At 48.7% G+C, this 21054-nt stretch overlaps 1 protein-coding gene and 1 long non-coding RNA gene across 3 annotated transcripts; one reads left to right on the top strand and one right to left on the bottom strand.

Moving 5' to 3' along the window:
• Positions 1 to 494: 494 nt before the first annotated feature.
• TARS2 (threonyl-tRNA synthetase 2, mitochondrial) lies at positions 495 to 19993 on the top strand. 2 transcript variants are annotated; one of them, XM_040411822.1, is made up of 19 exons: positions 495 to 638; positions 1049 to 1153; positions 2722 to 2912; positions 2987 to 3110; positions 3520 to 3641; positions 4010 to 4127; positions 6530 to 6591; positions 6792 to 6870; positions 7144 to 7290; positions 7544 to 7642; positions 10975 to 11141; positions 11987 to 12149; positions 12467 to 12604; positions 12683 to 12760; positions 14042 to 14142; positions 15507 to 15608; positions 17232 to 17304; positions 17788 to 17902; positions 19389 to 19993. In XM_040411822.1, the coding sequence occupies exons 1-19, from the start codon at positions 570 to 572 to the stop codon at positions 19535 to 19537; spliced, it is 2202 nt and encodes a 733-aa protein (XP_040267756.1). In that variant the 5' UTR covers positions 495 to 569; the 3' UTR covers positions 19538 to 19993. The 2 variants fall into 2 exon arrangements, with proteins under 2 accessions (XP_040267756.1, XP_040267755.1); XM_040411821.1 differs by having other exon boundaries at positions 17232 to 17334.
• On the bottom strand, positions 2017 to 15076 carry LOC120981986. The gene is made up of 3 exons (XR_005774819.1): positions 15066 to 15076; positions 13352 to 13356; positions 2017 to 2149 (listed from the first exon to the last, which is right to left on the bottom strand). It is a non-coding gene; the product is annotated as an uncharacterized LOC120981986 (long non-coding RNA).
• Positions 19994 to 21054: the final 1061 nt, after the last annotated feature.

Genomic DNA, 21054 nt, shown 5'->3' with positions numbered 1-21054 from the left:
TGCCTAGGAGGGCCACCTAAGCCCTGTGAGGTTACAACATGGCTGCGGTCTACCACTGACGGCGCCCCTCCCGTCCTCAGGCTGCGTCTGATATTGCAGTTCTAATGAATGGGGTCTAGGTGCAATACCAGACACCACCATAGAGGGGCAGTGTAAAAAACAGCAACCATGTTTTTCTCATTTCAGACAATCCCTTCCAATGATGAGATTTAGATTCTTTTTTTTAGTGCCAGATATTGTATTTTTAATCTTTTGTATAATCCTTTTAGGGAGAGTGCCTCTGTAAGACCCGTGTGTACAAGTGCTGGGCTGCAGGGAGGGATTGTTAGTTCAGCGTTTCCCCAGCATCTGCAGCCACAACTACTTCTCCTTCTCTAAATGTATTACATGTCATGTGCAGAGCCGACCACCAGAGGGCAGCATCGTACCGCGGACTCTGCACAGAGGCTGCAGCAAGGAAAGGCCCGCCCCCTAGCTTGTGTCATGTGCCGTGACGTGGGTCACATGACCTGCCGGGAGGGGGCGTGGCTGTGTAGTAATGGCTGCCCCCTTGTGTGACTGCTGGTGACATGCTGCTGAGTATGAGGCTGTTATCGCTGCTGAGGAGAAGGAGGAGGGTCCTCCCTGCCCACTACACGGTGTGTCTATGGGGCTCCACTGACATGACCTTAACCCTGTGTGTGCCTGATGGCATGGGGATATATGTCAGTTGGAAAACTACAACTCCCAGCATGGACAGCCATCAGGTTGGGAGTTGTAGTTTTGCAACAGCTGGAGGGCCACAGGTTGGGCATTCCTGGTGTAGGTCAAGGAGAAGTGGCGTCAGCCGAATTAGCGAAGTGTGCGCTGTTACTTAGTGGGTGTGATGACTAAAGGGGGGCTTCCCGAGCTCAGACCCTCACTGATCAGACCTGTCCAGGTGCACAGGAGAGGTGAAGCCCCTCAGATCAGCATCAGGGGGTCTGCAGCTACCACGGCCCCCCTCACGTATAATCCCGTATAGCCATTTCCTGACTTTTTCTTATATTTCCTGCCTCCTATTTCTTAGGATTCCCCTGAAGTCATAACAAAGGAACCTTGTAAAACATGGAAACCTCATTCCACTGATGTAGGCGGTCGGACAGGTGCGCGGGATGGATCCGGGGTCCCGGAGGTGAGGTGACGTCCGCTTCTTTCTTTACTAAGACTACTCTCCCATCCGGCAGAGGATCTCAAAGCCGGGTTTTGAAGGGTTCAGTTTTATCCCATTCATTATCTATGGGGACAGAACCGATCACGATACATCCGTAGGCGTCCGTTCCGCTGCAAACTGCGGTTTTGTGTCCTATTTTCGCTTCTGCGTTTTTAGTTTCAGGTTTTGAGATCCAGCAGAGAATCTCACAACCAGACCTAAACGCTTCCGTAACGGAACAAACCGGATCCATCGCTAAATACATTGAAAGTCAACGGGAGACGGATCTGGTTTAAGATCCTAAAAAAAGCGGATCTGGCTCCATGGACGGTGCTTTTAGTGCCGGTGTTCTATCAAAAAACCCTACCCCGTGAAAATACCATACCCCACGTGACTTCTGGTGAAGCGATCAGCTGGAGAAGGGGGTGCACAAGCGCACTATCGGCCAGGGATCGCTTGCACAGCGAACCACCATTCGAACTCCCTACCCCTCAGTGCGCACGCGTGGACTCGCGGACACCGCTCGTGCACCCTCAGGGCTAAGGAGATCTGATGGTAAGGAGATTTCAGAAGATAAACAACCATCAGATCTCCTTACCCCTGAGGGCGCACGCGCGGTGTCCGCGAGTCCACGCGTGCGCACTGAGGGGTAGGGAGTTCGATGGTGGTTCGCTGTGCGAGCGATCCCTGGCCGATAGTGCGCTTGCGCTGAGGCGCACACCCCTTTCTCCAGCTGATCGCTTCACCGGAAGTCACGTTGGGGTATGGTATTTTCATAGGGTAGGGTTTTTTGATAGAACACCGGATCCGGTTTATTCCATTTCACAGACCGGACGCAAAACCGCAGGCAATTTTTGTTTGATTGCATTTTACGAATTTTTGGCTACAAATCATATTTTCAGTCGGCCTTTATTCAAACTATTGAGCCATTCTGGCACAAAGGGTTAACTGTTTTTCTAGCTGTTTGACTGGTACTTTCTAATCGCTCTTGCATCGCTACAACTGACTAATGGATAGAACTTTGTGGGTCATAGATTCCCCTCCCCTCCCCCATCTGTTTCAGCTCCCATGCATACTCAAGAGGCACAGCAGTACCCAGGCTTCCACGAGTGATCCCCGCAGAGTCCTATGGTCACCTCAGCGCCTCCCACTATGTACATACCAGCTTCTGTATGTAGCTTTTTGATGTGCCATATGCTGTGTGCCTTCTCTGCCCAAAAGGAGCAGCCTGTGCCCAATGATGCCAGGAGAGGTGGCACTTAGCATTTGCAAAACCTGTCCAATAGAGGCCGAGCATGTAGAATAAGATGGAAGTGTAGAAACCAGCCGTCTCCTGGCTTGGTCTCTGGCATGTGCTTGTTGCACCCCCTAATCTCCATCACTTCCATGTGCCGTGCACATATGGACCCACCTGGCTGACACCTCTACAAGTGCCCTATATACCAGCTGGACTTCATCATCACCCGAGCTGTCTCACGATCATCTGTCTCTTTCCTAAAGCGTCATGCACCACACAGGGTGACGCCGTCTCCGACCACGTTCTTTTACAGTCCTCTGTCCTGCCTGAGTTCATCCGCCATCGGCTTCGATGCTTTGAGACCCTGAGGAAGCGTTACGAGGCCAGACTTGCAGACAAGGTCCTGAGAGAGTCCCGTCCCATCAGGATCTCTTTACCAGAGGGGAAGGTGGTGAGCGGGGAGTCCTGGAGAACCTCTCTCTACGACGTGGCCGTACAGACCAGGTGAGCTGACCGATCGTTGCTCTGCTCCTCCTCCTCCTCCACACCTTATAGCTATAGCTCTATTCTCTGCGCAGGTCCGGCTCTGCGCACAATATCCTGGCGGCCCGGGTGAACGGCCTCGTGTTTGATCTGTCGAGACCCCTAGAAGACGACTCTGAGATTGACTTCCTCACTTTTGATTCCCGTGAAGGACAAGATGTGAGTAGATGTGGGTGCATATGGACTGTTGTCATTCACTTGTTCACCAGCAGAGGTCAGTATTGTACGTCTATAACTCTCATCCTTCTGACCTACATATTTGTGCTGCAAAGTTGTTGTCCAGGATTCCAGAAATGGCGCCACTCCTGTCTGTTGGTGGTTTCTGGTATTGCAGCACACCCCTGTTTGGGTGAACGGGACTGAGCTTGCAATAAGACACAGGAGAGGCGCCATTCCTGGGTGATGTCTAATCCTGGACCATCTTTTATCTGGAATGTGCTTTAGATTTTTCTAATATACTTTGTTACAAGCCAAGATTTCTGCTTGCTGTCAGTGAATGAAAAAAAAAATGGCTACTCAAGGCTACTTGAGTAGGGTGACGTTCTTTTCTATTTATGTCCTCATTTAGGTATTTTGGCATTCAAGTGCTCATGTCCTGGGGGCCGCCCTGGAGCATATCTATGGGGGTCACTTGTGCCATGGACCCAGCATAGAAAATGGATTCTTCTATGATATGCACCTGGAAAATGGGTAATTATTCCCCAAATTTCTCTTTGTACCTCATGTGATCAGACTAAAGGTGAAGTGAATAACCTTGATCTCGTGACGGTGGCTCCTGTCAGCGGTGGGATCTGTCAGGCGGCGTGGGAACAGTCGGTTCTTGACGTTGATGTGTCGGAGGTGGGAAAAACCGGCAGGTGTAAGGATCTGAGCGACAGGGGCCAAAGAGTGGTGACTACATCATTGGGTCAGAGCATCTTCAAAAAGACATAGTGGTTGTACCTACCTTTTGGTACAGCTTCACTGCGTCCTCCGAATGTGATTCCTGTGTCGTAATGTTATGGACATAGAATATGTGATACAAATCCTGACTCTTGCGCCTTCCTGTGTTTTTCTAGCACTGTGCTGGGCAGTGACCTTCCGGGCCTGGAAATCGCCTGCAAAGAGATCCTGAGACAGAAACTTCCCTTCCAGCGAGTGGAAGCCACACGGGAGGAGCTGCTGGAGATGTTTAAGGTGTGAACAGCGTCTTAGGACTATACATCTGGTGCTGGGAGCCGTTGCTGCTTCTGGTCCATTGCAGATGGTAGCCGGGACCATATAATGCAGCAGAATAGTGAGTGCAGCTCTGGAGTATAATACAGGATGTAACTCAGGATCAGTGCAGGATAAGTAATGTATGTACACAGTGACTGCACCAGCAGAATAGTGAGTGCAGCTCTGGAGTATAATACAGGATGTAACTCAGGATCAGTACAGAAGAAGTAATGTAATGTATGTACACAGTGACTGCACCAGCAGAATAGTGAATGCAGCTCTGGAGTATAATACAGGATGTAACTCAGGATCAGTACAGGATAAGTAATGTATGTACACAGTGACTGCACCAGCAGAATAGCGAGTGCAGCTCTGGAGTATAATACAGGATGTAACTCAGGATCAGCACAGGATAAGTAATGTATGTACACTGTGACTCCACCAGCAGAATAGTGAGTGCAGCTCTGGAGTATAATACAGGATGTAAATCCGGATCAGTACAGGATAAGTAATGTATGTACACAGTTACTGCACCAGCAGAATAGTGAGTGCAGCTCTGGAGTATAATACAGGATGTAAATCCGGATCAGTACAGGATAAGTAATGTATGTACACAGTGACTCCACCAGCAGAATAGTGAGTGCAGCTCTGGAGTATAATACAGGATGTAACTCAGGATCAGTACAGGATAAGTAATGTATGTACACAGTGACTCCACCAGCAGAATAGTGAGTGCAGCTCTGGAGTATGATACAGGATGTAACTCAGGATCAGTACAGGATAAGTAATGTATGTACACAGTGACTACACCAGCAGAATAGTGAGTGCAGCCCTGGGGTATAATACAGGATGTAACTCAGGATCAGTACAGGATAAGTAATGTATGTACACAGTGACTGCACCAGCAGAATAGTGAGTGCAGCTCTAGAGTATAATACAGGATGTAACTCAGGATCAGTACAGGATAAGTAATGTATGTACACAGTGACTCCACCAGCAGAATAGTGAGTGCAGCTCTGGGGTATAATACCGGATGTAACTCAGGATCAGTACAGGATAAGTAATGTATGTACACAGTGACTGCGCCAGCAGAATAGTGAGTGCAGCTCTGGAGTATAATACAGGATGTAACTCAGGATCAGTACAGGATAAGTAATGTATGTACACAGTGACTGCACCAGCAGAATAGTAAGTGCAGCTCTGGAGTATAATACAGGATGTAACTCAGGATCAGCACAGGATAAGTAATGTATGTACACTGTGACTCCACCAGCAGAATAGTGAGTGCAGCTCTGGAGTATAATACAGGATGTAAATCCGGATCAGTACAGGATAAGTAATGTATGTACACAGTTACTGCACCAGCAGAATAGTGAGTGCAGCTCTGGAGTATAATACAGGATGTAAATCCGGATCAGTACAGGATAAGTAATGTATGTACACAGTGACTCCACCAGCAGAATAGTGAGTGCAGCTCTGGAGTATAATACAGGATGTAACTCAGGATCAGTACAGGATAAGTAATGTATGTACACAGTGACTCCACCAGCAGAATAGTGAGTGCAGCTCTGGAGTATGATACAGGATGTAACTGAGGATCAGTACAGGATAAGTAATGTATGTACACAGGGACTCCACCAGCAGAATAGTGAGTGCAGCTCTGGAGTATAATACAGGATGTAACTCAGGATCAGTACAGGATAAGTAATGTATGTACACAGTGACTGCACCAGCAGAATAGTGAGTGCAGCTCTGGAGTATAATACAGGATGTAACTCAGGATCAGTACAGGATAAGTAATGTATGTACACAGTGACTGCACCAGCAGAATAGTGAGTGCAGCTCTGGAGTATAATACAGAATGTAACTCAGGATCAGTACAGGATAAGTAATGTATGTACACAGTGACTCCACCAGCAGAATAGTGAGTGCAGCTCTGGAGTATAATACAGGATGTAACTCAGGATCAGTACAGGATAAGTAATGTATGTACACAGTGACTCCACCAGCAGAATAGTGAGCACAGCTCTGGAGTATAATACAGGATGTAACTCAGGATCAGTACAGGATAAGTAATGTATGTACACAGTGACTCCACCAGCAGAATAGTGAGTGCAGCTCTGGAGTATAATGCAGGATGTTGAGACAATGTGTATACACATTGTCTCAATACTAAATGTTTGCAGTAATCTTTGTCAGTCTTGTGAGTGTAACAGAGAGATCTACCTGCTGCCCTGTGGCCGATATATATAACTTCCTTACTGACCGGTTTCATTCGTCTGGTTGCTTTGCTGACCAATCATCCATGAGATGCTTGTAGCTCTCGCCATGTATCCAGAGGTGACCTGCAGCTTAGGATGTGTTTCCATTTCTTTTTGCAGTATAACAAATTCAAGACACAAATAATTGAAGACAAAGTGGAGACGACCACAAGCGTTTACAGGTGACGTTCTGTCTGCGCGCTGTTAGTAATATCAGTAAACTTGTCCGAATATCGCCTGTCGACCCCACCCTTACAGTACAGTGCTGGGCAGGCAAATGTGATAGTGGGGATCCTGCTGATTGACCAATCTCCTCTAGTATCTGCTACGCTCCTGGGTCCTCTCTCCACAGTTTCCTGATTTCCTATCTCCCTTACTTTAGGTGCGGCTCTCTGGTTGACCTCTGCCAGGGTCCTCACATCCGACACACGGGGCAAATCAAAGCCATAAAACTCCATAAGGTGAAGTCAATTCTGCATTTACTTTTTGAAATGTCGGTAATTGTACAGGACTGGGATAAGTGGGGGTTCCCCGACAGCCAGGCCCCCCAACCATGAGGAGGTGATGGCATGTCCACCGCTTCAGTGTCAACAGAAATAAGCTTTTATAATCCATTACTAAAAGATCTGTGCTGCATTCCTAACCGATTTATGAAAATGAGAGGTAGTCACAGCTCCGCCCTTTTTTCTAACATGGGACCGTTTTTTTTTTGTTTGTTTTTTGGGGTATAACAGAACTCGACAGCCTATTGGAAAGGAGACGCCGCACAGGAGAAACTGCAGAGAGTGTATGGGATTTCCTTTCCAGATACGAAACACTTAAAAGAATGGGAGAAAGCGCAAGAAGAGGCGGCCAGCCGCGACCACCGCAAGATAGGAAGGGTAGGTCTGTGTGTAACACTGCTGGATGAAGGCGCGAGGGAGGACTCCTTGTGTTACCCTACCATTGTATGTGTGGAGCTGTCTCTCTTAAAGTGACCCTCTGGTTAGAATTGGATCGCAGTGTCAATGACTGTCCCCATCTAGATATAAGAAGGGGAGGAGGGGGATGCGGCTGCAGTTTCTTCCCCTGCAGATGATGGTGCAGAGGTTCTGCACAGCGCCTCATACTTCTAAGCTCTTTCTTCTGTCCTAGGACCAGGGACTATTCTTCTTCCATGAAATGAGTCCTGGAAGCTGCTTCTTTCTTCCTAAAGGTGCTCACATCTACAACATCCTGACCGACTTCATCAAGGTATGTGCGGCCACACATAACCGAAGACTATCTGGAAAGTCCAACATTATGTAGTGTGCTGGGTGCTTGAAAACTGTATTTGCAGCAATGCCGGATGTTTTAGTTGCTAGGGAGGGATGTAGGAGCCCCCCCACCCGGAGCACAATACTACTCTGTCCTGGAGAATCCTTCTCTGCTGGGGGCCTGCAGAAGGATGGGAAAAACCTTAGACAGGTGGAAGGGGAGCCAATTTTTGGGGGGATTATTTTTTTGGTAGTATATTGAGTTGTGGTGCTCCTGTTATTCCTCCAGTAAATGCATGAATAAATGAGCAAATGGGTGTTACCATTATCCTTCTCAGAGGTGTGTCCATGCGCAGTCTGACACTGACAGTCTGAACTCTGACCCCGACTACTAACATTTCCAGTAGGTACAACAGAGGACTGGCACAACACAAGACACGTAGTAACATAGTATATAAGGCCGAAAAAAAACATTTGTCCATCCAGTTCGGCCTGTTATCCTGCAAGTTGATCCAGAGGAAGGCAAAAAAAAACCTGTGAGGTAGAAGCCAATTTTCTCCACTTTAGGGGAATAAAAAATTCCTTCCCGGCTCCAATCAGGCAATCAGAATAACTCCCTGGACCAACGACCCCTCTCTAGTAGCTATAGCCTGTAATATTATTACACTCTAGAAATACATCCAAGCCCCTCTTGAATTCCTTTATTGTACTCACCATCACCACCTCCTCAGGCAGAGAGCTCCATAGTCTCACTGCTCTTACTGTAAAGAATCCTCTTCTATGTTTGTGTACAAACCTTCTTTCCTCCAGACGCAGAGGATGTCCCCTCGTCACAGTCACAGTCCTGGGGATAAATAGATGATGGGATAGATCTCTGTACTGACCCCTGATATATTTATACATAGTAATTAGATCTCCCCTCAGTCGTCTTTTTTCTAAAGTGAATAACCCTAATGTTGATAATCTTTCAGGGTACTGTAGTTGCCCCATTCCAGTTATTACTTTAGTTGCCCTCCTCTGGACCCTCTCCAGCTCTGCTATGTCTGCCTTGTTCACAGGAGCCCAGAACTGTACACAGTACTCCATGTGTGGTCTGACTAATGATTTGTAAAGTGGTAGGACTATGTTCTTATCACGGGCATCTATGCCCCTTCTGATGCAACCCATTATCTTATTGGCCTTGGCAGCAGCTGCCTGACACTGGTTTTTGCAGCTTAGTTTGCTGTTTATTAAAATTCCTAGATCCTTTTCCATGTCAGTGTTACCGAGTGTTTTACCATTTAGTATGTACGGGTGACTTGCATTTTTCCTTTCCATGTGCATAACCTTACATTTGTCAGTGTTAAACCTCATCTGCCACTTATCTGCCCAAGCTTCCAATCTATCCAGATCCCTCTGTAGTAGTATACTGTCCTCAGTAGTATATACACAGTATACTGTCCTCTGTAGTATATACAGTATACTGTCCTCTGTAGTATATATATATACAGTATACTGTCCTCTGTAGTGTATATATACAATGTACTGTCCTCTGTAGTATATATATACACAGTATACTGTCCTCTGTAGTGTGTGTGTGTGTATATATATATATATATATATATATATATATATATATATACAGTATACTGTCCTCTGTAGTGTATATATACAATGTACTGTCCTCTGTAGTATATATATATATATACAGTATACTGTCCTCTGTAGTATATATATATACAGTATACTGTCCTCTGTAGTATATATACCGTATACTGTCCTCTGTAGTGTATATATACACAGTATACTGTCCTCTGTAGTGTGTATATATACAATGTACTGTCCTCTGTAGTATATATATATATACAGTATACTGTCCTCTGTAGTATATATACCGTATACTGTCCTCTGTAGTGTATATATATACAGTATACTGTCCTCTGTAGTGTGTATATATACAATGTACTGTCCTCTGTAGTATATATATATACAGTATACTGTCCTCTGTAGTATATATACCGTATACTGTCCTCTGTAGTGTATATATATACAGTATACTGTCCTCTGTAGTGTGTATATATACAATGTACTGTCCTCTGTAGTATATATATATACAGTATACTGTCCTCTGTAGTGTATATACAGTATACTGTCCTCTGTAGTATATATATATACAGTATACTGTCCTCTTCTATGTCAATTACTTTACACAGTTTAGTTGCTTTTTTACTATGCAAGCCTTCTACAAGATCATTAATAAATATATTGAAGAGAATAGGGCCCAATACTGACCCCTGAGGTACCCCACTAGTGACAGTGACCCAATCTGAGTATGTACCGTTAATAACCACCCTCTGTTTTCTATCCCTCAGCCAGTTACTTACCCACTTACAGACGTTTTCTCCCAGTCCGAGCATTCTCATTTTATATACTAACCTTTTATACGGTGCAGTGTCAAATGCTTTGGAGAAGTCCAGATACACGACATCCATTGATTCGCCGCAGTCACGTCTGGAACTTACCTCCTCATAGAAACTGATTAACTTAGTTTGACATGACCGATCCCTCGTGAAGCCATGCTGATATGGCGTTATTTGCTTATTTTCATTGCCCCTCCATGTGGGGGTCTAACTCCTGACCAGCTATCTGGGAAGGAAGCGGTGCTCCTGTGAGCGCTGCTACCTTTTTTCAGCTGTACATTATATAGCGGCTGTGCTTGGTATCGCGCTCGGCCCCCATTCACTTCTATGGGGGCTGAGCTGTGCCCAGGCCACGTGACTGATGAATGTGCCATCACTGGCATAGGATAAGAAGCGAGACGGCCGCAGGAGTGCCGGGGTCTTCTCAAACTGCTGATCATTTGAGCCCCCACCCATAAGGTGCCGATGACCTATCAAGAGGTTAGGTTATCAGTTAAAAATCATCCCTTTAATTAAAAATAAATAAAATAAACAAGTTGTGCCTTAAGGTACCTTTATGTATTCTTAGAATGCAGTGTTATTCCTCTATTATTCCTGCTAGTTTATCCAATCAGCGCTGCCAGGGCCATACTATGCAGTGACACACGCCTAACTGATTGGCAATTCACTCATAGGCTACTAACAGGAATACTAGAGGGATTGTGTGGCCATTGGCTGTCATGGTTGCATGTGGCTTGGCTGCAGCACGCGATAGGATGACGCCATCTCCTCTACTGACGTCTTGTGGAGCCGCGTGCTCTGGGTGTGGTCACCCGAAAGTGATTGTCAATTTATGACGCGAGCCCTCATCTGCATATCACCCGTGAGTGCGCCCGTAGTTTACATTCTTCAGGCACCTCACTCATCACTCCCATCATCTGTCTTTTTGCAGGATGAATACAGAAAGCGGGGGTTCACTGAGGTGATCACTCCCAACATGTACAACAAGAAACTGTGGGAGCAGTCTGGTCACTGGGAGCACTATGGGAAGAACATGTTCTCCTTCCCCGTGGAAAACGAGACTTTCTCCCTAAAGCCGATGAATTGTCCCGGTCACTGGTGAGTCGCAGCATGAAACGCGTCAACCCGAAGGCTCCTCACAGCTCGTGTGACTTTCATATGACTTGGGCTCCATTCGCACGTCCGTGGTGTGTTGCGGATCCGCAACACACCCGCCCGGCCCCCCTATAGAAATGCCTATTCTTGTCCGCACCTGCGGACAAGAATAGGACATGTTCTATCTTTTGCGGACCCGAAGACCGGGGCCGCGCAATGCGGACAGCACACTGTGTGCTGTCCGCATCCATTCTGTCCCCATAGAGAATGAATGGGTCCGCACCCGTTCCGCCAAATTGCGGAATGGATGCGGACGTGTGAATGGAGCCTTATGAAGTGTCTTTAAAAAGAGGAACCATGGCCAAGTATCAGGGTAACGAGAAGATCCTCGTCCAGTATGGAGAATGTGAAGTTCTGTATCCGAGTCGATGGCCGTCACCCGTCTACTGAATTCAGACCTGATTTACAGGGGTCTTCCCAACTTGTCACTCAGATGCCATTGCTTTATAATCTTAGGAGTCCAATCCTGTGAATGAAGGGTCTGCAGCCCTCCTGACTGTGCTGCAGTCACCTGCATGGCTCGGGTGCCATGTTGCCCCCCCTTTGTTCTCATGATTGTTGGGGGTCCCACAGGTCAGAGCCTCCATGATGGTACAGCGATGGTGTATCCTAGCCGTCTGCCGTCACTTTATGCCATTGGTAGACAGTGCAGCCATAATGTGAACGCTATTACACCTGACTGAAGTATGGCCGACCTGTTCAGATAACGGGGGGTGCTTTGTGTCTGATTGTTGGAGGAGGGGGTATCGGTTGTGTTGGTGACCATTGTACTTTTTCTGATATTTCAGCCTGATGTTTGATCATCGACCTCGGTCCTGGAGGGAGCTACCGGTCAGACTGGCTGATTTTGGGGTGCTGCACAGAAATGAGCTGTCCGGAGCACTGTCGGGGCTCACCCGTGTCCGTCGCTTCCAGCAGGATGACGCCCACATATTCTGCTCTATGGATCAGGTGGGAGCATCGGCCTCTGCTGGACCAAGAGAGAAAACGTAAAGGGGTTCTGCAGATAATCAGCATCTGATCAGCGGGGGTCCGACACCCGGGACCCCCGCCGATCAGCTGTTTGAGAAGGCAGCAGCGCTGGCATTAGCGTCGCGGCCTTCTCGCTGTTTACCGCAGGCCCGGTGACGTCACGACTAGTATCAACTGGCCTGGGCGCGGCTAAGCTCCATTCAAGGGAACAGAGCTTAGCCGCGCCCAGGCCAGGATCCACAAAACGCATACGGATGTGTGAATGGACCCTAATACTGAGTTATTAAACCCTGTAGCTGGAAGGGGAGATCAGCGGCTGCCTGGACTTCCTGCGGGCCGTCTACACCGTCTTTGGCTTCACATTTAAGCTCTTCCTGTCCACGCGTCCAGAACAGTACATGGGCGAGGCGGAGGTCTGGCAGACGGCCGAGCAGGTAGGTGGCTGTGTCTCTTCCTCACTGCTGGTTACCAGGTTAGAGGAGGACAGTCTCACTGCTCTTGCTCTCATTTAGGAACTTGAGACCAGTCTGAATGGCTTTGGTCTTCCGTGGGAGCTGAACCCAGGAGATGGAGCGTTCTACGGACCCAAGGTCAGTAGTGACTATCACGTGGCAGCGTTGCTTCATGCGAACGGAGCGTCCGTACAAGAAAGCCGGAAAGTTCAGTGCCAACACAGCGCCATCTGCTGGTGCAGCTTATTACGGTTTCCAGTCATCTGCCATCAGTTTTTTTGCCCACATTCCCAAGTCTGCTGGCCACAACCATCACAAGATATTACCCACAAAATAATGCACCACAGAATGGGTGATACATGTATGTTAGCTGGGGTCGGAGATCTCCTTTACTTCTAAGGGACTGTCGGAGGTAAGGAGAGCACTCTGCTGCCATAGAAGTGAATACACATTACTGCTCCATTCACACTGAAGACTGTGGGACTGGGTGTCCCAGTGGTCAGACCTCCGGGAACTAAACATTTAGTGGGAAATCTCTTTTTAAGGTTTTCCAGAGTTTCTTCAACCATTGCTTAACCTGCGGCAGACGGGTTTGTGGTTGTGTGGATGACACAGCTCTTGCCTGGCGCTCACACCCATTCCTGGCAGCACGTGCTGTGCATCTCATCACTTTCCCTGCACTGACGTCCGATGCCAAGTCATAGCTGCCTCGCTAGGGAGGAGTGGGACCATTTCTTTGTGGGTTTGTATTGGGTCAGCTTCAAGTTCCAGAAAGAATGTCACTCTTGCAGCATTTAAGTGAATGGTGCCGAGATGCAGTACCAGACACAGCCCGTAGGCAAGAGTGGCGCTGTTTCTGGAACCAAACAAACCCTTTCTGATCTTGTACAACCCGGACACCTTGGTGCTTGCAGGAGGCATGTGAATGTGGCATTTTAATATCAATCCTTGGGACACCGCCATAACCCACATTAATGGATGGAAATGTTTCCTACTCGCTGCCGTTCCCCCTGCTGTGTGCCGCCTGGCCCATTCTCTAGAGAGAGCCTATCTCCATTAGTTCCCTAGAGGGAAAACAGCAGAGCTGCAATACCGCACACCACCTGCAAACAGGTGTGGCACTGTTATTCCTCTGAGGAGGGCAGCATGGGTGAATGGTTAATTTGGCAGATTTTATTTTTACATCATTTAAATGGTCAGGGCTCCAAATCCCCTGCGGTAGACTTAAACAATGAAATTCTGTCTGCCTAAAACCACCAGTAGAGAATGGAGCATGTGTGAGCTCCCTCTAGTGGTGGTTCTGGGCAGCCTGGTTTTGATCATTTAACCAGTGGCTATGCAGAGGATTTGGAGATGACACGGCGATAAGGGGTGGACGTTCCTGAGACCCGTCACTGGACACGATGCTTCTTCCTCCAGATTGATATCCAGATTAAAGATGCCATGGGGCGCTACCACCAGTGTGCCACCATCCAGCTGGACTTTCAGCTCCCCAGCCGCTTCCAGCTCAGCTATGTGGGGTACGTGCTTTCTACACTGACATATATGCTTTTGCAGGATGAACAGGAAGAAACTGGTTTTTCTGAGAAGAGAAAGCTTTGTGTTGGTGCTGGGTGTTGTTATGCCAAGCGCCCGAGGCAGTGAATGTGGAACCCCCCCTCGAGTTGTGTAAGCTCCGGCGCGGGGATTTGTCTCATTACTGGGATTCCACAGCTATTGCCAGAGACGAAGGGGTTAAAAGGCCGGGACTGATGTGGCTAGGAGTCGGCTACCGGTGCCATAGGTGGAGGTTCATACAGGTGACACCTCCATGTATCAGACATTAATGGCATGAGAATGAATCGGGGAGGCTACAGTGCGATAAGACGGACCCCTGTCTTATATACTCCATAGACCGTATGTCACATCGGGTCACCCTTCAGTGGACACCGTCATATCCACCGGTTCTGTGGCCGTGTGCCCGGTGCAGGTGTTGGTCTGGCTGTAGGAGGAAGTGATTGTGTGCTGTAATTATACTATAATGGCTCGATGGTAAGATGTCGCCTCGGGAGACGATACAGAGGCACCCGCGTGATCACATCAGGAAGGAGCAGCTACCCACTGCCACTACACAATGACTGTTGCCCGTGGCAGCAGTTATATGACCGGGATTGGAGTCATTGCCAATCCCGGTCTTTGCTGCAGGTTGTCGGCTGTATTACTCAGCCAGCACCCGCCGCATATGGGACGTACCCCGTCCACGTAAATATCCGTCGTGGATTGTTAGGTGACTTAGGATGGGTGAGGGTCTGGCACCCCGCTCCCCCACCGATCAGCTGTTCCCTGCAGCCTCCAGAACTGGAAGCACAGCGCCATTCAAAGTGTAGTGGCCATGTCTGGTTACTGCAGCTCAGCTGGGTTTTACCCCTGTTAGGGGATTATACTGCGTCAGGTCTTAATACACTGGGCCTAATAGGAGTGGAAAGATGGCAGACCAGCAGGTCTAATAAAAGAAACCCATTAACACCCTGCAATCCTTGGTGGGTGCTTATGGTTTGCCAGAGGGATTGAACTGCCAGGATTGGAGTTATCTCTGATCCTGGGCCAGTGTCAGCTGTAATTCACATTCGCCGCATTATCTTTGCGCTGTACGTTCAGTGCTTGGCCGCAGTTACATAGCGCTGTAAACGTACGACTCATATCAGCAAGGGGTTAAGAAGCATCCCTGGTGGATTTATAGGGCCCTGTGCAGACACACAGGCTGGGGGTAGATTCCATCACGGCTGCTGACTTATTTTAGATGCATTTGGAGCAATATTAGGACGGTTCACCAAGTGCGCTTACTCTGTAATATGGCTGGTGTGGGGTGGGTCACTGACCATTGGCGTTGTGTTTCCTGTCCCAGTAAGGACGGCAGGACGGAGCGGCCGGTCATGATCCATCGGGCGGTGCTGGGCTCTGTGGAGAGGATGTTGGCTGTCCTGGCTGAGAACTACGCTGGGAAGTGGTAAGTGCCTATCTACGATTCGCGTGTCCTGTCCCCCGGCTGGAGAGACACTGATTAAGGTTTGCACGCTGCGGTGTCGCTGTGACGAGATAAGCTCATCATTAAACACTATTTTTAGTATTTTTTTTCATCATTATCTATAATGTTATCCTCAATTCTGAACCCCAATGTGAGAGCTGCTAAGTAAGAGTAAATGTGGTGGTCTTGACCCCGCCATGTATTATATGGTCTCCCGGCAGCAGCTGGACTGTAACACTGATGCAGGGGCCAGAAGTAACGCATTAGTTTTTAGAGAAAGCATCGTCTTGGTGAGACATCCCCTTTAATTAGTAAAAACATGCAGCCACCACAAGAGGGAGCTTTCAGAGCTTGTGTAACTGGATAATGTACAGAAGAATAAGCTCCCATGCGCCCCCTAGTGGTGATGGTTGATAACTAAAACTTTTGTCCTTGTGAATAGTTCTGGCCCCTATACATTAGAATACATTAAATAAAGCCCTTAATGACCCCCAATTAGAGAGAATTCAATTCTAATAAGTCAGATTTGTTTAAAATTAGCTTCCTGGAGCACTGAGGGGCTGGCCGCGCTGCTCAAGGGACCCCCCTCCTCTGATTGACAGGGCCTGACGGCTCGCCTAGCCTTGTCAATCTCGCACCTAGATGGAGGCAGCGTGTTTGGACAGTGGAGTGCTGCCTCCATTATGTGTGTCCCTAGATGCCAGTGGCATGTGGCAGCAGCAGCTGGAGATTGAGGGGGCCAGGTGAGATTGAGGAGGAGTCCCTTGAGCAGCGGGGCCAGTTCCACAAACTGCTTATAACAGGGCCTCGTACAGCCACGGCCATGAGGAAGCCGTGTCTGCTGAGACGTAGGGGCATGAAGGGGTACACCACCAGGACACCTACAATATATACTGACACATGGTGGGCATCTACCATATATACTGACACAGAGGACACCTACAATACATGCTGACACATAGCGGGCACCTACAATACATGCTGACACATAGCGGGCACCTACAATACATGCTGACACCTAGCGGGCACCTACCATATATGCTGACACAGAGCGGGCGCCTACCATATATGCTGCCACAGAGCGGGCACCTACCATATATGCTGCCACAGAGCGGGCACCTACCATATATGCTGCCACAGAGCAGGCACCTACCATATATGCTGCCACAGAGCGGGCACCTACCATATATGCTGCCACAGAGCGGGCACCTACCATATATGCTGCCACAGAGCGGGCACCTACCATATATGCTGCCACAGAGCGGGCACCTACCATATATGCTGCCACAGAGCGGGCACCTACCATATATGCTGCCACAGAGCGGGCACCTACCATATATGCTGCCACAGAGCGGGCACCTACCATATATGCTGCCACAGAGCGGGCACCTACCATATATGCTGCCACAGAGCGGGCACCTACCATATATGCTGACAACACCGAGCAGGCACCTACCATATATGCTGACACTGAGCGGGCACCTACCATATATGCTGACACCGAGCGGGCACCTACCATATATGCTGACACATAGCGGGCACCTCTCTCTTGTGGACTGTATACATGCTGCTATCTATTACATGTTTGTCATCTCTCCTGTCCAGGCCCTTCTGGCTTTCTCCATTCCAGGTCATGGTGGTCCCCACAGGAGCCAGTGCTGAAGATTACGCCCAAGAGGTGTGTGCTTTATCCCAGAGGCCAAATGTTGTAACGTAAGCAGCACAAAACACATATATATAGAGGCTGCGGCAGAAAGTACGTGGAGGCTGCGGCAGAGGGTACGCGGAGGCTGCGGCAGAGGGTACGCGGAGGCTGCGGCAGAGGGTACGCGGAGGCTGCGGCAGAGGGTACGCGGAGGCTGCGGCAGAGGGCACGCGGAGGCTGCGGCAGAGGGCACGCGGAGGCTGCGGCAGAGGGCACGCGGAGGCTGCGGCAGAGGGCACGCGGAGGCTGCGGCAGAGGGCACGCGGAGGCTGCGGCAGAGGGCACGCGGAGGCTGCGGCAGAGGGCACGCGGAGGCTGCGGCAGAGGGCACGCGGAGGCTGCGGCAGAGGGCACGCGGAGGCTGCGGCAGAGGGCACGCGGAGGCTGCGGCAGAGGGTACGCGGAGGCTGTGATGTAACAGGACTGAGTATCTGATTTGCTGACTGTATATGACAGGTCTATAGGATGATCTACGACCAGGGCTTTATGGCGGACATAGACACCGATCCAGGAACAACCTTCAACAAAAAGATCCGCAGGGCACAGCTGGCCCAGTACAACTTCATTCTGGGTATGTGACAGAGCGCTGTGCTTGCTGTCAGTGAATGGAATGACTCTGTTTTGCATGTCCTGCTCATACACTGGATGTGATAGTGGTCGGGGTTGGTTTGGTCGGGGTCGCACTTTCATTATGGAGGAATTGACATAATGCCGTATAGTCCCTCATGTTACTGGCTATCTGCCTGTTAGCGGTCCTGACCCGGAGGAAGGAAGGAAGCTGGGGGGCGTCCGACAAGAGCTTATGTTTACAGTCAGGAAGAAGAAACCACAGCTATTCCGGTGTAGTGTGACTGCGCAGCCTAGCAGAGCTGTACAGGACACCTCTACACACTTAGCAGTTTCCCCCCTATTTCCTGGTGCAGGGCCCAGATGTAGAGGCTTGGGGGTCAAAAATAATAATTCTGGAGCTTCTTAACTCATAATCTTGCATGGTGCTGTTCCTCTGTTATTACTCTTAGAAATGTATAAATAAATGGATCCCTTGTCATTTTGGGGGTGCATCTACACCAGGGGTCAGCAACTTTCAGCACTCCAGTTCTTGTGAAGATACAACACCCAGCAGGTACACTTGCTCAGAAGTGGATGAAGCATGCTGAGAGTTGTAGTTTCACAACAGCTGGAGTGCCAGAGGTTGCAGAATAGTGTCAGACTGTATGGGGACCCACTGGTAACATCCAGTTGTCGATGTATTCATACATTTCCAGCAGTAATAACACAATACAGCGACCGAACCCCACCCGGTGTTTCAGGAAGGGGTTAATGTTACTGTTGTGGGCCTGTATGAGTATATTTACATGGGGGGTCGGAGAACCCTTTTAGAGAAGACTCCATATGAGATGACAAACTTGGATCACCTTTTTTTTTCTTTTTTCTTTTTTCTTTTTTTTTTACATCTCTGTATTGTCATCCCTCTGTTATTCCTCCTGGAAATATATGATTAAATTGACAACTGGTTATAAGGACACGTCTCAGTAAAAAAGGGGAATGGAAACACAGGGTACCCAGTTTGTAGGGACATTCCACTTGCGGTAACAACCCATTATCAATGTAGTCATACATTTCCAGGGGGAATAACAGAGGAACACTTTTTATCTCATGGGGGATGCAAGTACTAAAACAGCCAAATCAGGAGAACCTGTATGTATGGCAATGATCTCGGCAGAGGCATTGCGGTTGTGCCAAGTATGAAAGTTATCCCCTATCCACAGGATAACTAAGTGATCAGTGGGGGGTCTGACTGCTGGGGGCCCCCCCCACTTATCCTGAGAACGGGGGTCTCATGTTCTCATCCTGATGAAGTGGCAGGCATGCTCCATTCATTCTCTTTGGGAGCGCCAGAGATACAGTAACTCAGCAATCCCATAGAGAATGAACGGAGCGGGGGGTGCATGCTCGGCTTGCCGCTCCATCAGAACGGGAACATGGGACCTTGTGTTTCCAGCGGTCAGACCCCCGCGGATCAGTTAGCTATCAAGCTTCATGAATTTCTTCCATAGTGGTCGGGGAAAAGGAGAAGCAGAACAATACCGTCAATGTCCGGACAAGAGACAGCAAGCAGCACGGGGAACGGAGCTTGAAGGACCTGATTGTGAGGCTGGCCGAGCTGCGGGACACTCGGGTCATGAACGCAGAGGAGATCTTCTGACTGTCTTCACAGGATGTCTCAATGGAGAACATCACAGCTTCCAACTCCACCACAACGGTGGTCCAAAGAAACCAGACCTCTGATCACCAGGTATAGACCTCTTCTTACCTCAGTCCTTAAGTAGAAGACATTTCGAAGGACAAGAAGTTGGTCGTTTGCCATTCTGGCACCATGGCTGGAATCTAAGAGTTATCGGCTTTACTTCCCAGTGGTTCTCAGGTGACCAACCTTGATGGACAACCATGTTGGTGGTTCTTGTATGGATGGAGACTCTCAGTAGTTGGTGTAGCCTTCTTCAGATGACTTCTGCTGACCTGGATGGGAAGACCATCCTCTACCTGCCAGATGCCCATTCTCAGAAGGTTTGTGTAGATGCAGATGGTCAACATCAGCCTAAACCACATCCTGTTTGTTTCCTTTGTGTTTTATATGAAATAAAGGACATGATGAAAGGTTCTCCTGGTGTTTGTGTGTTACTTAGCCTCACCTCCTGCCACCCTGTTTCTCTCGTGTGCATTACCCCGGTGGATTTACCAGACTTCTCTCCAAATCAAACATGCCCGCTCTGAGGCCTGTTGACTTGTTGACAAGTCATTCATCTTGTGGTCACCCAAATTACATGCTGTTAATTCCAGCCGTACACACCTAAACCCTGCAGGTAAGTCTACCCCTAAGCCTGTGTGCATTGTGAAGTCCCAGTGGTCTCCAGCAAACCACAACTCCCAACTCGCCTGGACTCGCTGACGATCAACTGTTTTGGGATAGCTCTGGTGCAGGAGCTACACAGCCCATAGAAGTGAATGCTGCAGTAACCAGTTCAATCCATTACAGTGGACAGAGCTACCCCCCAGGTGTTACCCCCCCCCCCTCGCCAATCACCTATTTATGGCCTGTCCTGAGAAATAACCTCTTATAATGCCTGAAAAGGAGGCTCGGTGAAGGAGGCCTGGATGTCTTCCTAACGACTGTTTTCTTCTCTGACCTCCTATAAGGTCGAGCGAACCCGAACTGCAAAGTAACTTTTTCACTGAAGTTCGGGCCATTTTATTATTTTCCCTTTATAACATGGTCGGGATGAGCGAACCCGTGGAAGTTCGGGTTTGCTTGAACTTCAGGTCAAAGATTGGGTTCGGGACCTGAACTTGACCCCGAACCCCATTGAAGTCAATATATGTGGACCCAAACGACTATATTCCGTTATAACATGGTTATAGCGGAAAATAATAGCACTCTTAAGACAGAATGTAAAAGAGTATGGCAATTTAGGGGTTAAACTCCCCCATCACATAGAAGCAGCTGCTCCATGTATTCTGCCTGTCCATTATTAAAGGGGTTAGCCCATGTCGCACGTGGCCTATGGCTAGGGTATGCCACCAACGTCAGATAGGTGCAGGTCCCACCTCTGAGATCTGCAACTATCTCTAGATGGGGGCCACCAGAGTGCAGTGTGCTCTCCATTCATGTCCACTCTGTGTGGCCTTGTTCACTTTTGGAAGGCCCCGTTCTAGAGATAGAAG

Source organism: Bufo bufo, chromosome 11, assembly GCF_905171765.1.
Source record: "Bufo bufo chromosome 11, aBufBuf1.1, whole genome shotgun sequence".
NCBI lineage: Eukaryota > Metazoa > Chordata > Amphibia > Anura > Bufonidae > Bufo > Bufo bufo.
Note: the sequence above shows the minus strand (reverse complement) of the source record. Positions and strands in the feature narration are given on the sequence as shown.